The sequence below is a fragment of the Ailuropoda melanoleuca genome, chromosome 5 (assembly GCF_002007445.2).
Source record: "Ailuropoda melanoleuca isolate Jingjing chromosome 5, ASM200744v2, whole genome shotgun sequence".
Taxonomy (NCBI): domain Eukaryota; kingdom Metazoa; phylum Chordata; class Mammalia; order Carnivora; family Ursidae; genus Ailuropoda; species Ailuropoda melanoleuca.
The window spans coordinates 62825189-62847833 of record NC_048222.1 but is presented as its reverse complement, the minus strand read 5'-3'; the positions used below and the strand labels follow the sequence as shown (position 1 = coordinate 62847833).

The window sequence follows — 22645 nt, the reverse complement described above, 5'->3', positions numbered from 1 at the left end:
TGGGGAGGTTCCCAAGGGGAGGGGTGGTCCTTGTGGGATAGGGGATGCTGGGCCAGGGTGATGGATGCCCCAGCTCCTGCCTCCCCGGAAGCAGGGGCCTGGCCCCTGCCCCACCCGCCCAAGCCCCTGTTGGCCTGCTTTAGTTAGTCTAACTCCTGGCAGGCTCTGGGACAAGGGCTCAGGTGGGCTGTGTTCTCTCCCACGGTTCTGTTCCCCTGGGAGCAGCAGCCAGGTGTGGCCTCCAGAGCTACAGGAACCTGGAAGGACAAATTACCACCAGCACGCCATTGGTGAGGAGGATCTCGGGTGGAGAGGCACTGGAAAACAAAATGAGAACTCCCGGTCAGTTATATCATTCTTGCTTGATTTCCAAGAGGTGTTAAAGAACCTATAGGGTCAATAATGAGATAGCAGAGCCTCCCTGATCCTTATCAAAAATAGCAGCTTAAGAAACCTTAGATCACGGGGCACCTGGGTGGCTCAGTTTGTTAAGCCTTTGCCTGTGGTTTAGGTCACGCTCTCAGGTCCTAGAATGGGGTGAGCCTTGCATGAGGCTCCCTGCTCAGTGTGGAGTCTGCTTCTCCCTCTTCCTCTGCCCCAACCTACCACTCTCTTGTGCTCTTTTTCTCAAGTGAATAAATAAAATCTAAAAAAAAAAAAAGCAACCTTAGATCTGTGGATTGTCGAGGAGAAAAGTGGCATACGTTTTAAACAGAATAGGAAAAAAAAATCAATGTATAGGTTGGAAGGAGGAGAAGAGTTCCTTTTTTTTTTTTTTTTTTTTAAGGATAACTGTTCTATAAATGTCCAGCCAGATGCCCAACTGTGCTTTATGGCCAACTATAAGGAGCTGTGAAGATGAACAGGTGGCAGGAAAAGGCCGAGCTGGCCACCTACAGCAGATGTGAGGAGTTCTGGAGAAAGAAATGACCCAGTCTCCTTTCTGTGCTTTATTTAATTCATGCATTTAACAAACAGTTCTGACCCAGCCAGAGAGGGGCCTGGTGCATATGAAATGTCTTCCCGCTATAAAGTCAAGAATATCAGTCTCCAAGGTTACGATTAGCCTAGGGGAGTCTGCAGCCTCCCTTGCCAAAATTAGGCCCGAGATGATTGCGTCTCCAGATCAACTCTAACTACCAATTTCGACATGTTTCATTTTGTAAGCTACAATGAATTTTCCCCCAAGTCTTGTTGAATTAAGAATTGGAGGAGAGAGCCCAGATGTTCCTCAATGGGAGACAAAGTTGGTTTTAATTTGTTAATCAGCTGTTGATGGGAAATGAGGCACCCCAAAGAGTTCCAAGCGTCCCTAGGGTAGAGGACTCTCTTGGAGGGCAGTTTGACAAGCTTTCTTGTTCTAGCCCCTGCCTCTCACCCACCCCCCTTTTCCTGGGCTGGTCCTAAGTCCAGGGCTCAGCCCTAGCAGGGCTACGGAGAGGAGCTGGCTGCCCAATCACAAGGCACGCTAGCATCCTAAGCAGGCTTCTCCCTTCTCTCCCCTTCTCTCTTTGTCCTCTTCTCCTTATCTTCCAGCTCTGGGGCCAAGTTCTACTCGAGTGCCCAGCATAGTCATATCTCTAGGTCCCTGGGTCATTTTCCTAGTTGAAAATGATGGGAAATAACCCCTCATGTTGGATCTGAGCATTTCCTTGGTTGTGGTTCCAGAGTTGGCTACAGAGGGGGACAGGCTGCTTCAGGCCAGGGTTTGGGGGAGGTTTTGTTTTTTTTTTTTAAGATTTGATTTATTATTTGAGACAAAGAGAGAGAGACAGAGAGAGCATGAGTGGGGGGGGGGGGGGGGGNGGGAGCAGAGAGTGAGGGAAAAGCAGAAGCTGAGCAGGGAGCCAGACACAGGGCTCATGGGGCTCCATCCCAGGACCCCGAGATCATGACCTGAGCTGAAGACAGACGCATAACCCACTGAGCCACCCAGGTGCCCCTGGGGAAGTTTGTTTTAACCATTCAGGGTGAAGAAGGAGACCCCCTGGTCCTGACCTCTTTCTCAGCCTGGCCTCTCCAAGGCCCCATCACCGTGTGGCAGGAATTCTTTCCAGAGGCCACTCTCAGGAATGCAAGGGAGCTGAGGCAGGCAATTTGGCCAGAATTCTAGATCTTTGAAGCAAAACTGTTGTCAGTAGAACAAGATGAGTAGGGAAGGGGCCCAGGCACCTACAGCATTTAGAAGTGATTCAGAGGCACAGTGTGGGGTGCCAGGGGTGAGAGTGGGAGAGGGGAGGGCAGCAAAAAGGCAGACTAGGCTCTGAAATGCCTGCCCAGAACCACTTGGGAGTCAGGACCATGGAGGCGTCCTAGGGGGCTGGGGCCTACTCACCTCTCCTCCAGCAGGAACTCCACCTCCAGCTCTTCCATGCCCTGGCAGAGGGATAAGGGGAAAGCAGCTGTGATCTGGGGCTGCCCCTGTCTGCCCCAAAACATGTCCCTTTAGCTTCTACCCTCAGCTTCCCATTGCTCTCCTGCCTTCCCAAAGGGCTCAGCACCTTGGGCAAGGGAGAGCTGAGATACCATCCCCAGCCAGCTCAGCTCTGAAAGATAGGTGCCCCTTCCCCCATCTATTCCTTCGCACCCCTTGTTGTGTAACTTCAGGAAGTTGTGACTTCATTGGACCCAAATTCCCCTGCCAGAATGTAAGCCAGGCAAGAGCAGGGAGACTCGTCCTCTGCCGTGTCCCCAGGGCCTGGAACAGTGTCCGGCCTGTAGTGGGAAATCAAGGATTTGTTAAATGATTGAATTGATAACAGCATGGTCTTTTCCAGCTCTGATGTTCTCTGATTTGCGGATTTTCCCTTCTTTACCCTCATCTGTCCTCTGTCCCCTGGGCTATCTCAGCAGCAGGACTCTGAGGGAAGAAAGGGAACCAACAACTCCATCTTCATTTTGTACCGTGAACAGTGAGAGGGGCCTTAATTATGTGTCCTTCTTATGTCTATTTGTCTTTCTTCCCACCTTTTTCTCCTCCTCCTAGCGATCCATATTCCCGTTCACCCACTCCTTCATTGGGCCTGCCTCATGTTTGTCCCTCTGAGGTTTCACATTTCAGCGCCACAACAACCCTGTGAGGGAGGCATCACCGCTGCCATTGGACAGATGAGCAAACAGAATGCAGAGGAATTACACACATTCTGCGAGGTTACACAGCTAGTAAGCATAGCACTGGGACTGAGCCAGAGGTACTGTTGTTTCCTGACCCGGCGACACAGAGAGAAGCCCGTAGAGTGGCACCGTGGACATAACCAGGGGCTCCACATGAGGCAGGAGGCTGAGGGTCTGCACACCAGCACCCACCTCTGGGTTGAGTGGGAACTTCACGTGGGTTTTCTTCCGGAAGCAGAGTTTGGTGAGGTCATAGAGGATTGTCAAGAGATGGTCATCTGGGGTCAGTGTGTCTTCATCACAGACGCTCAGCTCTAGCACGTTCTAGGGGAGAAAGGAGGGTGCAAGTCTGCTACTGTGCTTGCATGGACCCATTTTCCTAGCAAGGAGGTGGGTCTGAGGGATGGGAAACAGCACAGAGCTCCCTGCTCAGGTGCAAGAGACATCTGTAGAATAATGAACTCAGGGGGGATAGTGTCTAAACTAAACTCCTTTCTAACTCTCTGAAGACTTCCTGACCCTCTGCTCTGATTCTCCTGGAGAATTTTGCTCTTTTGCAAGATTGGCAAGGGCCTGTGAAGAGTGAGTGATATCATTTCACCTGGGGGAATAATGGGAGGCAGAGGGAGGCAGAACAAGCAAGACCCTTGCCAACTCATAGACTGTGTTCTGCACTGGAGTCCCAGGAGCTGAAGACAGCCCATTAAATGCTAGAAAACCCAATTCAGATAAGCTAACACCTTAATGTTCCAGGGAGGTGATATGGCAGATTACAGGGATTCTCACACTTGATGGGCTTGGGGTGAGGTGTTTAAACTCTATCTTCTGATTTATCAGCCCCTACAGAGGTCTCATGGGTGGTCCCAAAGCTGCATGTCAAGAGTTGAGCAGCTACCCTGACATCTGGCTGAACACTGAGGCCAGTGGTTTTGGGTGACATGGATTAGCCTCTGAGGTCTCTTGTTCCAAGGACCCTGAGAAATGCAGGTTGGGGCTGGTTTTGCCTCTTTGGTCCTTATCAGGCGGACATAACGTGGTCTGAGGGTCCCTTACTGAACATGACCTGTTGACCTTGTACTTACGAGAAAAACAGACATGCCCCAGAACCAACCCTGTAGATTCATATGAGCAACCCCACAGATCTTTAGACAAAGGAAGTTGAAATTCTGATTTCAAGATGGCAGACTGAACCCATGCCAAAATCCCCCTTCCTCACCAAAACCATAAATATGATAGAAGAGATATTTTTATAGTCACAAATATAAAGCCCCTTTAAAAAAAAAAAAAGATTTATTTATTTAGTTTTAGAGGAGGGGGAGCAGGCAGGGGCAGAGGAAGAGGGAGAGAGAATCCCAGGCAGACCCTGTGTCAAGTGCAGAGCCCAATATGGGGCCCAATCCCATGATCCAAAGATCATGACCCACGTTATCATCAAGAGTCAGATGCTTAACTGACTGCGCCACCCAGATGCCCCTAAAGCCATTCTTGAAAGCAAAAAAGGACTTATCATGAACCAGAAATGAAGAATCACCCTAAAATATGGAAGCAGTAAGCTGGAGATGTCAGGCCTCAAGTGCCCCAAGACTGGGATTGATACCTCTATGATGAGACCAAGTTTGTTTTAGAAGCATTCTGCTGAGGGGGCACCAGGGTGGCTCATTCGGTTAAGTGTCTGACTCTTGATCTCACAGTTGTGAGTTTCAGCTCCACGTTAGGGGAAAAAAAAAAAAACACTCTGCTGTGGTGGTCACAGCTCAGTATGCTCAAGGGAGAATTCTCCAGCAGGGGAATCGCCATATATCTGAAGAAGGCCAACACCATGAAACAACAGCCCAACAAATTAAAGAATAGACACTCAAGGAGTTAGAAATAATAAAGCCTTCTAAAAAGGAGTTAAGATAGGGAAAACCCTCTGGCTGGAATTAGACTGGCCTTGGACCTAGTGAACAGAATGTCCCTTCCCCACCATGATTCTCCTACTTGGAGCATGTTCTGCAAACATGCTTAGTTTTGCAGCAAGAACCACAAATTCCAGCAACAATTAGGTAGAAGGACAAGAGAGAAAGGAAAGAAGGTAGAAGGATAAGTAGACTCAGAGGGACAAACATGAGGCAGGCCTAATGAAGGAGTGGGTGAGTGGGAAGATGGGTGGCTAGGAGGAGGAGAAGTAGGTGGGAAGCAAGACAAATAGACATAAGAAAGACACATAAGCAAATAGAAGGACAGGCATGGAGGGGAATAGAAATGTAGGCAGGGCTGACAGACACATAGTGTCCTCTGAGTCTCACCTTCACTTGGCTCTGGATCTGGAAGCTGAAGGTTTCATTCCACTCTGGGTTCGGACAGTTGGAGATGGTCCTAGTCCTCAACCTCTCATGAGAAGCGGTGGGCAGCCAGAGGCTCACAAAGCAGTCTGTCTGGCTCACTGTCCAAGGAAGACAAGGGTTGGGGGAAAGGTGGGGAGCCAACCCGGGTCCAGAGAGGAAAGTGGAGGGTCAGAAGGAAACTTCAGACAAGTCACTTCCAGAGCAAGCCCTTGTCTCAGCTTCAGGCCTTTGTCTCCCCTCCTCACTCATGGGTCTGACTCTCCAAAGGCCTTTGTCCCAGAACCCCTGAGAAGGCCACAGCCTGCAGGCTAGGCAATTCACAGAGGGGGATTCAGATCCCACTGGTCCTCTCATGGACATGGGTGGCTTCTGGCTCTTTCAGAAGCATGCCAGCTCTCTGAGCAAACACCTGCTAGGTTGGGACAAGGTCTGGCTATGCAGTTTTTCCTCCGCCAGGGGAAGATCTGGAGGATGAGCCCCACAGAGTCCAGTTTAACTCTTGCCTACGCTACCAAGTAGGGCTCTGCTCTTCCTCCAGGCTGCTGAGAAGCAAGGGGACAGAGTCTGCTGTGAGTCTGCCCAGAGGGCCAGAATGAGAAAGGGTTTGGGTGGAATAAGAGTTTAGGAGAATCTAAAACCACCATTTACATAGGACTAATGTCCTGACTGCCAGGCTTGCACCCACACTAGTCTCCCAGCAGGAGGCATATGACCCACGAAATCCTCACATCTGCAGCCACGTAGTTTTTTTTTTTTTTTTTTTTTTTTTTTTTTTTTTAAAAAAAACACTCCTGGTCACATCCACAGTGGAGTTCCTGGTTGGACAGATAGTTCATAGGAATTAGTTTGTGGGAGAGATGCTGTCAGGATTGACCCAGGCCATCATTTATCGTTGCTATGCTCAGACACTGATNCCATTCTAGCTGGGAGGAGGGAGGAAGAGGTGCTGTGACTGCCCTTGTCCCTCTCCTGGCAATCTGCTGGGGTGATTCCCAAGGTCCACACCAGATGTGTAGAAAATGGTGTAAGTCAGTACAGTCTCCAGTGTCAGAGAATCCCCTAGATGGTGAAGCCGGTGTGAAGATAGGAGTTTTACTGTAGTAGGACTGACCCAAACTAGTTCATAGTTGTTAGTAGTAATATCCTGTGAGAGTGAAACCCAAGGTGTCCCCCTGGACTGACTAGTCTCACATTGTCACTCCACTGAGAACATTACCAGAGTTCAGAACCACGGTTTGCATCATAAACATCCCGAGATTCTGATTTCATCTCCGATGTCTGATGAATCTTTGAGGGCTTGACATTCAGTGAATTAGAATGCATGGCCCTCCTCCCACTGAATAAAGGTAGGATGACACTGCCTTTTAGAGGTCATAATCACTTAATCCAGACACAAAGAATGACCAAAACCCAGAGGAATCTAAGAAAATGATGATCTCATCATCTCCACCCATCCCCTCCATGCCCAACCTGCTCCTCCTCGCCGTCAACTCAGGTGGCCAGGCCAGACATCAAGTATCATCCTTGGCTCTTACGTGACGTCAGTTTAACTCTGTTGACCTCTCCAGCCCGCTCACTTCTTACTTGCACTGCCACTGCCTTGGTGCAGGCCACCATTGCCTCTGCTGCCACTTCCCGACTGGATGCCATGGCTCCTGTCTTGCCCTACTCTCATCTTTTGTCTCAGGAGAAACCAGGGTGATCTTCTGAGAGCTGATTATGTTACTCCCAGTTTAAAACTTTCAGTGGCTCCCATCTGGCCTCCAGGATGAGTCCCAACCACTCAACATGGCTGCCTCTCCCATTTCCCCAGCCTCAGCCTCCTCCTTCTACTCTCCCTATCACCCAGCCCCTGCCCTGCCACCAAACACACACATATGCACTCGCGTGCACGCGTATATACACACACACAAGCGCTTGCACTCACCCTCCAGACTCCAGCCAAACCCAGTCACTTGTGGGTCTCAGAAGTGCCATGCTGTCTTGCCATTCCTTCTTCCTAGAGCACCATTCTCTTCCACTTTCACCTCACCCTTCCCTTGGCTAGCCCCTTCAGGTTTCAGAAGGAACCTCCTCTGGAAGCCTTCCCTGAGTCCCTGAGTCTTGGCTAGGTGCCCCCCCCCCCAGCTTAGAGTCTCTGCCCTTCTCTTGGCAGGACACTGGCTGCACTGCCCCACAGTGCAAGTCAGAGCATCTGTCTCCACTGCACCCTGAATGCTGGGAGGGCCTGGAGACCATGTGTCAGCACTTGCTAAACGTTTGCTGAATAAACTGGATTGAAAGGAAAAGCCCAACTTCCTGCTTGAGAGCACTGTATCAAATTCTGGGCTGAGTCACCACAGACATAGGTAAGCCACTGGATCTCTAATTGTTCTGCCTATAGGAAGACTCCCCAGGGATCTCCTGGGACCCCCTCCATTGGCTTTTCCTGGACACCCGCTGTTCCTCCTCAGCCTGAGACGTTCTCCTCAGGTCTGCCTCCTGTAGAGTAGGAAGGAGCCTGTAGGCAGGGACCCCAACAACCCTATACCCATTTGCTTAGCATGATTTGATCGACCCTGTAAATGCCCCTTTGCCTCTAAAATCCCTTTCCTATTATCAGTCCATGCCTAAAATTCTCCCATTAAGCCTAGCAAATAAAATCTCCGTATTTTTGGCCTAAGGCTTAAATCTCTAGGTAAGATAAAATACCCCTGGAGGGACAGGATTGATCAGACACCCACACACCCAGCATTGATCTGTTTTTCAGTTCTTTCTGAGAGAGGTGGTCCCACGCTTTCCACGAGGTTGGGAAGGAGAGTGCAGCCGAAAGAGGGGAAGTCCTGGAGAGGGAGAGGCGCCTTGATGGCACAAGGCCAGCAGGGGCCTGGAGGATGCTCTGGGGTGGGTATCAGTAGCTGACAAGAAGGAGAGTGACAGGCGCGCTGGCAGTGAAGAAGGGTTAAGCAATGCTGACCCAGTTCTGAGGATTTCAGGGACTGCAGGGGATTTCCTAGGCATAGGTGGTTCTAATCTTGTTCCTCCTGGAGTGACAGAGGGCTTGGTCATTTGAGTGACATGCCTCCTTTCCTGGAATGTGGATGGCAGAGATGACTCAACGAGACCTACAGATGTTGAGAACACTATCTTCCTAATACCTCTGGAGACACCTGTCTCACGTCCCTTGGGGTTCTGGTTTGAGTTTTAACTTGATTTTCCCAAGAGGAATAAAAGCTCTTGGCCGCTGGGAGGTTCCAGGCCCACTCTATCCAGTCCTGGCCCAGGACTTGGTGAAGCGTTCCTTGACAAGGGAGTCATCCCCAAATCTCATCCCTTTCAGGCTCCTTGAAATCTTAGGAAACTCAGATACACACTAGAGGATTGAACCAGAGGGGAGCTCATTTTTGATCCAAGCTAGAAGGAAATGGTTTGGGGCAAGAGTAATCCAGGACCCAGAAGACATCAGGATAGTCGCCAACCACATCAGGCAAGGTGGCAACAGAGCCCAGCCTAGGTCCCCTGTGGGGTCTACACACAACATGCCCCAGGCTGGCACCCCCAGATACCATGTGTGCCTCCCACCCTGTTCCTCAGGGGAAATGAGGACAACATAAACAACGAGGGGTACCCCCAAGGGGACCTGGAAACCTCCCAAAGGCAGCCTGTGTGCCAGAGGGGCTTGTGGGGAAAGGGAAGAGGAGGGTAATAGTTCAGACCTCAGCCCATTTGTCCGACTGCCTGTTCCCCCATTCCCTCACCTCTGGGATATGCAGGGGACGGGTGTGGCAGAAAGAGGCTTGGACAAAGACAAGGTCTGCACACACAGGTGCAGGCATGCCAGGAGAGTGTGAAGCCTGGGTGACCCTCAGGGTTTGGATGGACACACCTCAGGAGTGGAGACAAGTGAGGGCAGCTGTGGGCGTGTGCAAGCTGTGGGTATCCCGGGGGTGCGGGGAGTGGGTGAGCACTGCCCAGGGGTGGGTGAAGTGTCTGAGTGACCCACTGTGGTATGGCCAGGAAAGGCAGAAGACATGGCCAGGCCCTGCCCAGGGAACACTTCTGCTCAGATCACTCTCCGGTGGCCTGGGAGGCCCAAGAAGCCCGAGAAGTCCCTGGCTCTCCCACCAGCCTCTTGGCAGAGCCAGGCCCACATTGGACACTGGCTGACATGGGGTCTGGACACTTGCCTTCCGGGGCCCCAGCTGGAGTCCTTTTCGACCCCTTGGCTTTCCCTCAGCCCCAGGGCCCTCCCTCCTCTGCCCTGCACAGTCATGCCTGCATTGTGGCAACAGTTTCTCAGCAAGTTTGTCAGCCTCTCCCCACCTCTGCTCCAGCACAGTCTGCCTCATGCCTCAGGGAATCATGCAATCCCTTCCTCAGGAACTCGGGTGCCCTGTCCCATGGCTCCACATCCCTCCTCTGCCTGGCCCCAGCCTCCATCTCCTGCTTGGCTCCCCCTCAGAGTCCAGACCTGGGATTAAACACTGCTTGCACCTTTAGGCAATCACTAGCCCTCACGTGCGGAATGGGCCTCAGCACTGCCCTCAGGTTGTTTGGAGGAGCAAGTGTTGTTTGGCGGCTGCCCCCCGCAGGTGCTCACAGACACGGAGTGGCTTCTCTCCCTCCCTCAAGATGGCCTCTCTGCCAGATTGGGCTCCCAGGACCTCTGGACGCCCACACTCTGCCCTTCCTGGACACCGGGCCCTCAGAGCAGCCTTCCTTAGCTACTCCCGGCTTTCAGTGTCCTCCTCCAGTTCTTCTTTTAAGATTTTACTTATTTATTTATTTGAGGGAGAGAGAACATGAGCAGAAGGTGGGACAGAGGGGGAGGCAAAGGGAGGGGAAAGAGTCTCCAGCAGACTCCCTGCTGAGTGCGTAGCCCAACGCTGCTGCCCCTCTGCTCTCCTAACCTGGAGATCGTGACCTGAGCCCCGACCAAGAGTCAGAGGCTTAACCGCTTCACTGACTGAGCCACCCAGGCGCCCCCAGTTCTAAATTCTATAGTGACAAGGTTAGGATGCCATCTCCTGTTACTAGTCCATAATTGCTTCAGGTATAAATGTCTTCCCTTGTTAAAATGTACACTTGGTATCATAGCTCCCTGCATTCCCTGCCCCGCTGAGGCCCTCTCTAGCCTGAATCCCAGGGTGAGGGCAGGAGGAATATGATGGAGCTCTGGGGAGCCCTGGTGGCTCTTGAGCCATTCCTGTGTGGTCACCAGTGAGTGGGGACATGCTCTCAGCCATGCGGCCTCAACACAGAGCTTCCTCCTCCAAGCTTCTCTCTGGATGGGGCAAGCTGAGGGCGGCATAGGGAGGGCATCTGGGTTCTCCTGATTTCTCGAATTCCACCCCAAAGACAAGCATGAGGGGAGCATCCTGCCCACCCAAATGCCTTCATTTCTCACTGAAGCTGAGACTTCCCAGGGCCCCCATAGTCTGGGAATGCAGCAGGCGCTGGGATGAGGGCAGAGTGAAGTCTGCAAGAAAACACTGCACAAACAGCACCGGTGAGTCAAACCGCATCCATGGGCTACACTGCAGAGCTGGTGCTATGTGGCTTCTGCCGTGAACTCCAGAACCCAGTTTAGGATCCAGGCACCGAGAAGAGGCACTGGGACTAGGCTGACAGATGGGGCCTCCCCCTCTCCTTCACTTCTAACAGCCCACCAACTCCTGCAGAAGCAAGGAGCGCCCACTGTGGGAGAAGCTGTTGCTCTTGGAAATGGGTGCTAGAGGAGGGGGGAGTGGGGAGGAGAAAGTGAGGTGCACAGGGTTCTCAGACCCAGGCAGGCTTCAGGGGCTGGTAGTGCCAAGGGTACAGGTGAGAGGAGGAGCCTGGAAACAGGATATAAACCCCAAAGTCTGAAATACAACCTGAGTAGAGCAGACACACCCACCCCCACACCCGCACACCCCTCTATGTGTCTCCAGCCAGGGCCTAACTCTAGCCAGGTCCCACAAGCAGAGAAGGGGGAAGACAGGAGGATACTCACCTCTATCAGCCTGTCGGACATTTTTCATCCGGATGACCTTCACGGTCAGCAGGTGGCATGGAGACAGCCCGCCCTGTGGATTGAGAGGAGAGCGGGCTCACTCTTCAGGCGATGACACTGACAGAGAGAGCGGCTCACGCCGGCCACAGGCTCCCACTGCTCAGACCCAAGAAGTTCCTCCCAGTCAATCTGCACTTCTGGGCTCCAGAGGATGGTCCCCAAGCCTGCTGAGGTGAGGGGCTTTCTCCTTCCCCCACTAGGAGCCAGCACACCTTGGAAGGGGACAGCTTCGGGCCTGTTCTGTTCATGCTTCTTCTGTTTAATCTCAGGATTTGAAGTCCCTTCCCTGAGAGCTTCACCCAGGCTTAGAGGAGTCTGTTTACCATTCACTCCTCCCGGGCGCCCATGGCAGACCCCACGGGACCTCTCCCACCGACCAAATGACCATATTTATAGAGGCCTTTGAACTAGAACCCTTACACTCCACACAGCTCACCCTATGTTGCCAAAATCTCATTATACTTTTTGTAAGAGGATGCAATTCTCTATTTAAAATATTATTGGGATTTTGGGAAAAACATAAAAGTATGAAGAAAAAGAAAAGAGTCTCCAGCATCCCACCACTCAGAGATGATCACTATTATCGCTTTTTTGTTTTTTTTTAATGTTATAATTATTTTTATTTTCAACTCAGACTGTACAGAGGTAGTTCATCTGTCTTGGCTATGGTCAGAGAAAATAATATTGCAATAGCCAGCTAACATCTATTGAACACTTACTATTTGCCAGACACTTTTCTAACATTTTTAAATCTTCATGAGACCTTTGTAACAGAGGTATTGTTATCTTTTTAAATTGAAATATAATTGACATATAACATTGTATTTGTTTTAAGTGTACAACGTAATGATTTGATACACGCAGATACTGCAACAAGATTCCACAACGAGTTTAGTTAACATCCATCCCTACACAGTGACAACGATCTTTCTCCTTGTCATGAGAACTGTCATCACTTTGATGTCTGTCCTTCCAGCCTCTTCCAGAGCTCCATTCAAGCAGCACCAACAGAACAATGCCTGGGAAAGCTGCTACATAGATCCTGAGATAGAATTAGGGCCCTTTCCTCCTCAATCCTCAACAGCTGCCTCAGAATCAGAGCAAAAGCCAAACCGACGGTTATAAATAGGTCTGAGGAATCCTTTCATGAGGTTAGCTCTGAAATACTGGGTGTCTTCACAGTCGATAACTTGATCTCACAGGATTCTGTCTGGAGCTGTGTGACTCAAGCCAAGGGCCACACACACCACTTCTCCCCTGGTTCTGGAAACAGGGCTGGGCCTTTGGCCAGACCCACTCTGGGCAGGGTGGGCCCCTCATTTCTCACCCCCCACCCCGCCCTGGCTGTTGGAGGGGGTGTCCTGGTCTGATCTGGTGAGGAAGCGGGAGTCGGTTTTCACCTGGGAGAGTGGTTATGGCAAAGCCTGTTCCCACTGGCCTACATTCTCAGAGGGCAGCTAGAGTTCAAATGGGCCGCCAGAGGCCTCAGCCCAGGTGAGGGTCAGTGTTCAGGGACATTTCATAGTGTTGAAGGGCTCTCAGGCATCGGGGTCCTTCTCCTGCCTTCCAGAGGGGCTGCCCTGCCTGGCCCCTGTGTGTCTTGTCTGGAAGGGAATGAGCATTCACGGCTTCCTGCAGGACCTCACTCGAGGTCCCCCTGCCTTCCAGGAAAAGTCCTCTGCTGTCATCCAACCCTGGAAGCTTCCAGGGAGGCTGCCCACCTCTTCCCACTCTAACTCAGCAGCGCGAACCTCCTCAGACCTGCCGAGCGTCTGCCATATGCCAAGCGTGGTGTGCGTAATCTCTACATTCCAGCTCACTCAGTCCTCACGACACCCCCACGGAGCAGTTATTATTAGCCTCACTCCACAGATGGCCAATCTGAGTCTGAGTCCTTTGACGTCGGGCCCTCAGCTAGAATCAGAGGAGCCCAAGTTTGAATCCAGCTCTAATTCTTCAGCCTGAGCTCGTAACCATAGCCATGGTGCCACCTTACCTGGAAGCGACCCTTAACGGTCAATACAAAGACAGGTGCCCCTTGCCCCACACCCCCTCCTCCTTCATCTTTTCCTCTTAGAACCTCTTTTCCTGAGATATTCTTCTTTTCACTCTGAATTCCCCCAAGACTCCAAAATAACCCCCAAACTCTGGTAGTCCTTCTACTTGCAATGCTTTCACTAGCTACATTTCTGCCACTAGATTCCACAATCTCTCTCTTTTTTAAAGAGCCACTGCACATCAGAGCCTAAGGGTTCTTGGAGGAGTTCTACTTCCCAGGAACCACAGAAGGCTCCTTTGTGCTCTGCCTAGAGTCTCAAATCACAACTTTTAGCTCAGGAATTTGCAGGACAGACCCGATTCCAAAGTGCTCTACACCCAACTCTGACATCTCCCTGGCGGGGGGTGGGGGTCAAGAGATGGCCCAGAGGGGTGGCACTGGGAGGAAGGCAGTAGGAACATGGGACTCAAGTCTTGGGCCCAGATGATTCCAATAACCAAGTCTGTGAAAAATGACCATCATGGATAAAAATGAATGTATCTATTTTGCTCCTGCTGTAAGCAACTCAGCTGCAGTGGTGCTGGAGGGAAGCACGACTTCATGGCCCCAGAGGTAACTGATATACGGTAGAAAGTTCCAGCGGAACAAAGCACAATGTCTGTGGCTGTGCAGATGGGAACCAGAAACCAGCGACATTATGGAACCCAAGTTTACGTGGTAGTGATAAGGGTAAACACTTTAAGGACTTGGACAAGCCTGTCCCTAGGTCGGGATGCCTTGACTGGTTATCAGGGTGGAAATCAAAATATTTAACAACAGTCGTGGCTGGGCATCATGCCAGCTGAGCTGCAGCCCTGGAGCAGGGATGGAAGTAAATCCTCCAGTTCATGGGGGCATTGGAGGGTCGTGGGTAAGGACCAGGGAGCACTTAGGGGGGCTGCAGCCCCAGGCAGGAACTGTTTGGCAAGCAGTAGACGAGTGTATTCAGACACATTAACAACCAATACAGCTGTGGGGGGAGGGTGGGCCTGATGGGTTTCGGGGAAGCCATGTGGGAGAAAGGGCTCTACGGCTCAGGCCGCAGACACACCCAGCTCTGGCTCCGGCCTCCTCCCTGGCCTTGATTCCTGGGGCTGATCTTGCCAGGACTCTACTTCCCCTTGAGACCTACTCAGATCTTGTCAGCGCATGTGGAAAAGATGTCGCTCTTTAATCCTCAGGACTGGCTATTAGGCAATTCAATAGTCCCCCTTCTGACCCCCGACTTCATAGACAGGACCTTGCTATCTATAGTAGGGAGCACAACGCACCGCCCTCCTCCAGTGCCCACACAGGGAGCACTGCATCTGTTCTCATTTAGCACCCCATCCACACTCCGAGGAAGGTGCTATTACCCCTACTTTGTGGAGGAGAAGCCGGGATTTAGAGAGACCACATCTCACACAGGCACACTGCACGGAAGCGGCAGGGCCGGGACTCGGGCGCGGATCTACCTGACCGCAGGGCATCACACGTTCCACCTGCCTGGGGGCTGGCTCTCATGGAGAATTAGCCAAACTGGCTAAAAGCTTGCTCCAGGTCATGCACTGGTCTACTTAATAGCAGAGGCAGGAGTAAGACCTCAGCTGCCACTTCAGGGCTCTCCCTGCACCCCACATCTATTGTCGTCACAAATCGGTCAGAAGAATAATTACCGATGTGCTCCTGGGGTCAGGGTCTCACATGGGGGTGGGAATTGGGGAGAAGGTCTGACAACCATGTTTCAGAAGTGGTGGGTGTGATACCCATCCCCTGGGGCCAGGCGTTCCCTAACCAAACCAGCCCACAAGGTCTGGGGTGGAGGAGAGGGCAGACAGCTCCTAGGGAGCCTGTGGGAACCCTCCCCAGGGCTTCTCAGGGCAGGCCCAGATGGTGATGCCGCCTCCTCCTCCCCAGAGAGTTGGGTGTATCCATCGCACTGGTTCCTTGCAACACCCTGTCAGAACCCTCAACAGCCCGGTGATACCTTCCAGGACGTGTGGGCCCTCCCTAAAAGGACACCATTGGGATGGGGACTTTATGGGGCCTCAGAACATTACCCAGCTAGTCTGGACAACGTGCCAGACCAGGGGCTCCTGGGAGGAGCTACCATGGCTGTTTTCCTTTTTATCACACAGACTAGGTGAGGGGTCAGGGCAAGAAGTCTGGCTCTGAGTCACGGGGCCTCGGGGACCTGGGAGGCACAGTTCTCAGAGGCTCCACGCCCCCCTTCAAGGTGCTCTGTCCTTTCCGTGGAAGCTCTCCCCCAGCCCAGGTTCCAGAGTCTCCATCAGACTAGGGAGGCAGCAACAAGTGCTGACAGGAGGCTCTCCAGCCCCGAAGGTTGTGGGGAGATGTGGGGACACCCCGGAAGGTGATGCCTGTCCTGGCCAGGACAGCAGGGCACCAGGCACCATGCAGCTCGGAGCTCCCCTCCTTGGACTCCTGGGAGGCTGAGGGGGTCTCCACCTCCCACCCCGAAAGGACAAGACATTTTCAGGGCATCACTCATCTCATTCAGTGATTCAGTGTGGGCTGGGGGAGGGGTCTGGAGAGAACAAGGAAGGAGTTGGTGCTGCCAGTCGTGGCCATGGCGCGCCGATGGCAAACTGGAAGCTTGAGGTAAATGGCAAAGCTGAGGCAGAGGTGGTCTGGAACCCTGGCAACCTGACCGTTGCACCCAGGGTCTCCCTAGGAGGCTATGAGGAGTCAGATGGACCCAGGAGTCTTGACCACAGATCCAGCTGGGATTCTGGGCTGACGTGACAGGTTGGCAATGTCACTGATCCTTCCGAGACACACAGCACATACTCACGCATCACGGCAGTGTAGAAGATCCATGGGGTAAATGCCCGCTCACCGCTAGGGCAGGCCAGCACGGATCCGCCCCAGCAGTGCTGAGCACCGTCTGCCTGGGGGCTGGCCTGCCCCAGAAGGCCCTGAGCCACACCACAGCACCTGCTCCAGTCCGTGGGTACCCCCAGCTGGGCCATCCACACAGGAGCCCCAGCTGGGCCAGACCACATCTCCGGAGCCAGGTAGGGGCTGCCCAAGCCTAGGTGCTCCTTTTCTCTGGAGTCTACAGTGCTCCCAGCCCTCCCCGTGCCTGCCTCCCGCCCTCAGCTTCCAGCCCCACCTACCCAGCATGGCTCCCTCACCTCCAAGGCACAGGGGGCTGAAGGCTTGCCATCTTCTGCTTGGCACATGTCTGGCAGGTAGTGGGAGAGCCAGGCGGGCATCTGCCTGTGCAGCATCGTGGCGGCTCTCCAGCTGGGTGGCAAGATTGGGAATTTATATTCTGACTCAGAGCCCCGCCCTCTGGACACCTCTCTGCTGTAGCTGGGATTGCATGGGGAGGGGTTGTGGTGGTAGGCGGATGGGGCGGCAGGTGGGGGGGGAGGCCTTGACCTCTTAGTATCAAGGGACCCTGAGGCCTTCAGATCTTGGAAATGCAGGAACCAGCAGGGGGCTCTGACCCCCAGAAACTCAGAGCCACCTGGCTGTCCCAGGAAATGGGTGGCAAGGAGAGCATGCTGGGCCCTCACCACTTAAGGATTAGCCCAGCCATGAGTTAGGAAAGCCCTCTCTCTTCAGCTTATCAAGGTCATGGCTCAGAGTTGCCCTTCTGGGCATCTGGGGGGATGGAGGATGGTACCCTCCCTCCTAACTCCACATAGTCCCACAGCTTGGTGCCCAGGCCCTGCGGGCAGAGACTACATGGGAGGCAGGGATGATGGTCAGGACTCCCAAAGTTAAAGGGAGAAAAAAAAATAATTGCCTGGATCCTTGGTGAGGAAAGGGTCAAGTGCAAGTGTCTCCAGCTGTCCCTCCTGGGAGGCCAGGTGGAGAGAGGGTGTGCCCACCTCTGCCTATCTCAGGGCAGCTTAGAGGATGCTCCCTCCCCACCCAACTGATCCCTATCTCTGGCCCCGTGGCTGGCTCGCTCAGGGGCCCGGTGAGGTAACTTCGCCTGCCCGGCTGCCCAGCTGAGTACACTGGGAGTTTCCTGCCTGAGCTATTGCCCGAGGCCCTACAACCGGCTTTTCTGGCCCACACGTTAAAGCGATTTTGTGCAATTGAGGGTGAGATCTGAACACAGGGCTGACTAGGCCTGAATGCAAGGATGGAAGCTGGTTGGTGGTACCTGTGAGACCTCTTCCTGTGCCAGGCAGAGGCGCCCCCTACCCTGCTCCCTTCTGCTTGTCAGGCCCTCCAGAAGGCAGATGGGGCCTCAGCCTGGACCGCTCTCAGCTTGCATCCTTCCCCTCCCCTACCATCTACCCCACTGCCAAGGACACAAACTCAGCACCAACACCCCTCAATGGAATCCACTAAATTCAATTTCGTTCACATACTTAGCACCAACTGTATACATGCTATGAAGAGAGAAAACTCCAAGTTTGAAGTAGCTGATAGTCCAGGTGGGGGGACAGATGCATCCAACCCCTCAGAGGCTCAGAGCTCCAAGCCTCCCATGGTAGCAGGGGGCATCCTAGAAGGAGCAAGACAAATCCTTCACATTTGTAAACATCTGTGGTTTACAGAGCTCTGTCACATAGCTAATAACTGGCTAGGGAGCCCACAAAATAGAAGGTGGATGTTGGCTGGGAAGCGAAAGAGCAGATCTGGGAAGGCTTCACAGAGGAGGTGGCACCGGATTTGGGTCTTAGAGGATGGCTAGGATTTCAAAAGCTGTTGATAGGTGGGAAAGATATGCTAAGAGGAAGGAACAGCATGAGCAAAAATTAGGAGGCCAGAAATCAGGGTATGCTCAGCTATGCAAGTAGTCTGGAGTAGCAAGCTGTGGAAGGAGATGTAGGGGGGTGGAGTGTGGCGCACAGGGAATGTGGAAGTTGGGCAGAGAGAAGGGAAGCTTTGTGAAGGAACAAATCTGGAATGATGCATTAGGGCCCAATAGTTGTGACCCTGAAAGGCCAAGCTTTAAATTTGAACTTACTCTGTGGGCAATGAAGAGCCATTGATGGTTTTTGAGCAGGAGAATGACATGATCAGAGCTGAACTTTAAGAAGACAATGCTGATTGATGTTGTGGGCAACACAATCCACAGTACTAGTGTCCTGAAAGTGAGGGGTGAGGGGTATGGTGAGTTCTGGGGGACCTCCTTACTGGGGATCCTTCCTCTCTCTCCCTTCTCTCCACATTGCCTAACAAATAGGCCCAGGGCAAGCCCCAAACTCCAGGGCATTTCCCAAAGCCTGGTTCTTGATCCTCTCCTCACTGAGGAAGCCTGGCCACACCCTGCTCCATCCATCCAAGGTAACATATGGAAAAGTCCAGGTCTCCAAAACTTGTGTTTCCTCAATGTCCACAAACGCCTCAAGAGCAGGGCCTCATTTTAGCTGGTTGAAATCAAATTGAATAGGAGGTTAACAGGAGGTGAGCGGGAGCTCCTTCCTCCGCACCCCCGGCATGGCTCCTGACCCGGGTAGAAGCTGGAGCGCTGGTGAACTGAGAGGAACACTCCAGCAGCAAGCACGTCTTCACTGCCCACTGTACACCCAGTTCTGTGCTGACTGTTCAGGGCAGGGTCTGGAACGAAACGACCAAGAATTTATGATCTGGTGAGGGGAGAAGAGGGAGCTGAACTCAGGGGAAAAGGGTCCAGAGTGGACTTTAAGTGGGGCGGGAAGGGAGAGGGGCCTCCGTGGGGAAGGCGGGAAGTGTGCCAGGAAGTTAAGTAAGGAGTGCCAGTCCCTGTGACCAAGCAAGGAGTGCATCAACCTCCCCTTCTCATCTAACACGACTCCAAACGAACACACAGTTTAAGCTAACACAATACTCCTGGTACACAGCTGATGCTCCAAGCCAGGTCCCCTTTCTCCCCTTGTCCCAGAGTCACTTTGTATGGAAATTCCAAAGTTGTCACTGCACAGAGTAGAAGAGACTGAGTTCCTTTCTACTCAGCCCCTCTACTCCTTGGCGAGCAAGGAGACTGACATCTCCCCAGAGACTCCAAACTGCATCTCCTGAGGCCTCTGGCTGTGGCAGCGTCTGGGGCCTTGTTAACTGACTCCCATTGACTAAGCTAACCAGGACCTGCCTCTCGCCAGCAGCCCCTTGGCCTCAGGGAAGCCAGCACTGAAAAGTACATTTGTCCCAGTGGTTCAGCTGACATCATCCCCCAAGGACCCCGCAAGGGTGAATTTCTCACCTTTCCTTTTTCAAGATGCCTCTGGTACCTGTCCCTTCCTTCCCATCCTGCCAGTGGCATCTGTCTCTCAGCCTCGTTCTCCTCTCAGGGATTCATCCCCCACACCCCTGGCTGGCCAGGGAGCTTTGTAACCTGCCATTCTCCTGCTCAAATGCATCTGATGCTTACCCCTCCTTTGCCAACAAATTCTGGATTCCAGTACCTTCCTTAAAGCAAGTAGAGTCCCCAGCCAGCCCTATGTATATATGGAATTTTACAATATGATAAAGGAAGTCTTTCAAATACGGATGAAAGGATGGGCTATTCGTTATTGGAAAAGCTAGCTTGCCACTGGAATAAAATAGTTAGATCCCAACTTCCTAACTACACAAAACCAAATTCTAGACAGATTAACTATCTAACCATTAAAATAAAACTATAGAAGATTTAAAATAAGATATTGGAGAATATTAATATGATACTGGGATGAAGAGAATCTTCCTAAATAAGGTACAAACCTAGGAGCCAATAAGGATATATTACCAGACTTGAATCTAGAGAAACATGAAATTTCAGTAAAGCAAAAAGGTGCCGCAAGCACACTGCTACCTGCAAAATATACCCCAAATTTCTTCCTCTTAATAAATACCCATGGGTAACAAACTCACCCTTAAAAAATACCGGTAAAGAGGAAAGTCTTGCCCTACCAGATTCTGAGATAAACTACAAGGCTACACTTAGACAAACAGTATGTTGTTGGTGTAGAACCGGACCAAGGGGACGAAATAGAGGGATTAGACACACCCTGATCGTTAAGGGAACTTAATCAATGATAAAGTTGGCACCACAAATCAATAGGGAAGGAAGTTATTTAACAGATGACGTGGACACGAGTGGTTCACTAAATAGAACAAAACAGTTCCCCACTTATTTCTATACTTGAAAAAAAAAAAGGCTGTAAATGGGATCAACACCTGAAATGGGAAACAATAAAGTTAACAGAAGACAATGTAGGAGACTCTACTTGTGATCTGGGGGTAAGAAGGATTTCTTAAACACTTCGAAACCATGAACCATAAGGCAAAAACATTTCTTTCTTTTTTTTTTTTTTTAAAGATTTTATTTATTTATTTGACAGAGTAGAGACAGCCAGCGAGAGGGAACACAAGCAGGGGGAGTGGGAGAGGAAGAAGCAGGCTCATAGTGGAAGAGCCTGATGTGGGGCTCGATCCCATAACGCCGGGATCACACCCTGAGCCGAAGGCAGATGCTTAACCGCTCTGCCACCCAGGCGCCCCAGCAAAAAATTTCTAAATGTCATTACATAAGGATTAAGGACTTCTATCAACTAAGATCACACAAAAAAGATGATAGATCGCGGACAGAAGGACGAAAGATATTTGCAATGCATTTGCAAATCACCAAAGGATCGATGTCTAGCATATACAAAGAATTCTATATAATCCGTAGGAAAAAGATGGTTGTGCCAACCTAAAACTGGAGGAGAGATTGGAACCTGCAGTTTTATAGGAAGGGAAACCCACAAAGCTAACAGGCACTTGAGGAGGTGCTCAAAATCATGTGCTTTCAGGGAGGGGCACATTGAACCGCCAATGGGATTTTGCTGTAGCCATTCAATTGGGAAACACTGAGAAGGCTGAATATGGTTGCCTCTCCCAACGAGAGAATGGGGAAGGATGTGTGGGTACAGGGAGATAACAACCAATCATGAGAGCAAGGATGAGACTCATAGGATCAAAGAGGATGCGCTCCACGTCCTCAGCCCTCTGCACGCATGGTGATTTTTTCCCTCCAGCTTTCCCCAGCTTCACGGCCACTGCTCTAGGGCCAGTCATCACCGCCACTCATCTCAACAACTGCATTAGCCTGACTGGTCTCCCTGCTTCCACTCTTGCCTTCTTCCAAGCCATTCTCTGCAGAAGGCCCAAGGGGTCTCCTAAAAACATCAGCGAGGATCTGTGAGGGCCCTGAGTGAAACCCTCCGCTGGTGGCTCTCACTTCTTGCCATGGTCCTGAACGTTCTGGTGTGGCCTGGCTCCTCGCATCTGTTCTAGTCTTCCCCTCACGCACAAGTTCCAGCTACACCAACCCTCCACGCCTGGAACATGGCAAGCTCTTCCTACATCAGGAATTCCGCACTTGCCGTTTCCTGGCCTGATATCCCTGACCCTGACTCTGTGGGTTGCTGCTCTTTCTCATGGTCACAGATCTGCTCAAATGTCCTTTTCTCTAGCAACTCTTGTCTGACCGCGCTCCAGACATGTATGCCTCTCGCCCACCTACTTGCTTTTGGGTCACTCTGGTTATTTGATTTGATTTAATGTATCATATCTTGGATTATCTTGTTCATTGATTCTTTTTGTCTCTATCAGACTGTAACCCTTTATAGATATTGCTTGTCTTTTCATCAACTAGAAACACCTAACCCCACTGGTAAAGGAATGGCTTGAATGTTAGGACACATTCACACATAGGAATATTATGCAAATGTCAATAGAAATAAAGCAGCTAACATTTACTGAATGTACACAAAGTGACAAAGAATATTCTACATGGTTTATATTACCTGTGAAGTAGATGGTATTATTATCTCACTAAAAAAAGAACTGGAACATGGAGAGGATAAGTAATTAGCTCAGGGTCACCATGGTAAGTGACAGGGAGGCAAGTCAGTGTGACCCCAGAACTTCTGGCTCTAATGACACACACATCGGGAGATGTGTGTTAATATGCTGAAATGTATCAGAACCTCTGGCCAACAAGCTAGACGTGACTGCATTTCATGATGAGGAGACACAAAATAAGCATGAACATGACAAGAAAGGACCTTCATCCCAAGGTAGGTAATATTCTCAGTGTTGTCAATAGATCTGGCTCACAAGTATTTTCCATTCTTCCTCTTTTTTTTTCTTTCAAATATTTATTTATTTGACACACAGAGAGAAAGAGTATAGGCAGGGGGAGTGGCAGGGAGAGGCAGA

The 22645-nt window shown here is 51.4% G+C and overlaps 1 protein-coding gene across 2 annotated transcripts in view; it reads right to left on the bottom strand.

The window, feature by feature from the left end:
- The window catches only part of PLA2G4E (phospholipase A2 group IVE), a 60455-nt gene that overhangs the window by 17994 nt on the left and 19816 nt on the right, over nt 1–22645 (bottom strand). The window contains exons 2-7 of one of the 2 annotated variants that reach the window (XM_019801981.2): nt 16651–16762; nt 11416–11488; nt 5403–5539; nt 3307–3438; nt 2336–2376; nt 275–317 (exon numbers count right to left, since the gene is read on the bottom strand). In XM_019801981.2, the coding sequence (XP_019657540.1) occupies nt 275–317; nt 2336–2376; nt 3307–3438; nt 5403–5539; nt 11416–11488; nt 16651–16746 (522 nt within the window). In that variant the 5' untranslated portion in view covers nt 16747–16762. The remainder of the gene's footprint in view (nt 1–274; nt 318–2335; nt 2377–3306; nt 3439–5402; nt 5540–11415; nt 11489–16650; nt 16763–22645) is intronic. The other variant, XM_011227789.3, reaches the window with a different exon arrangement.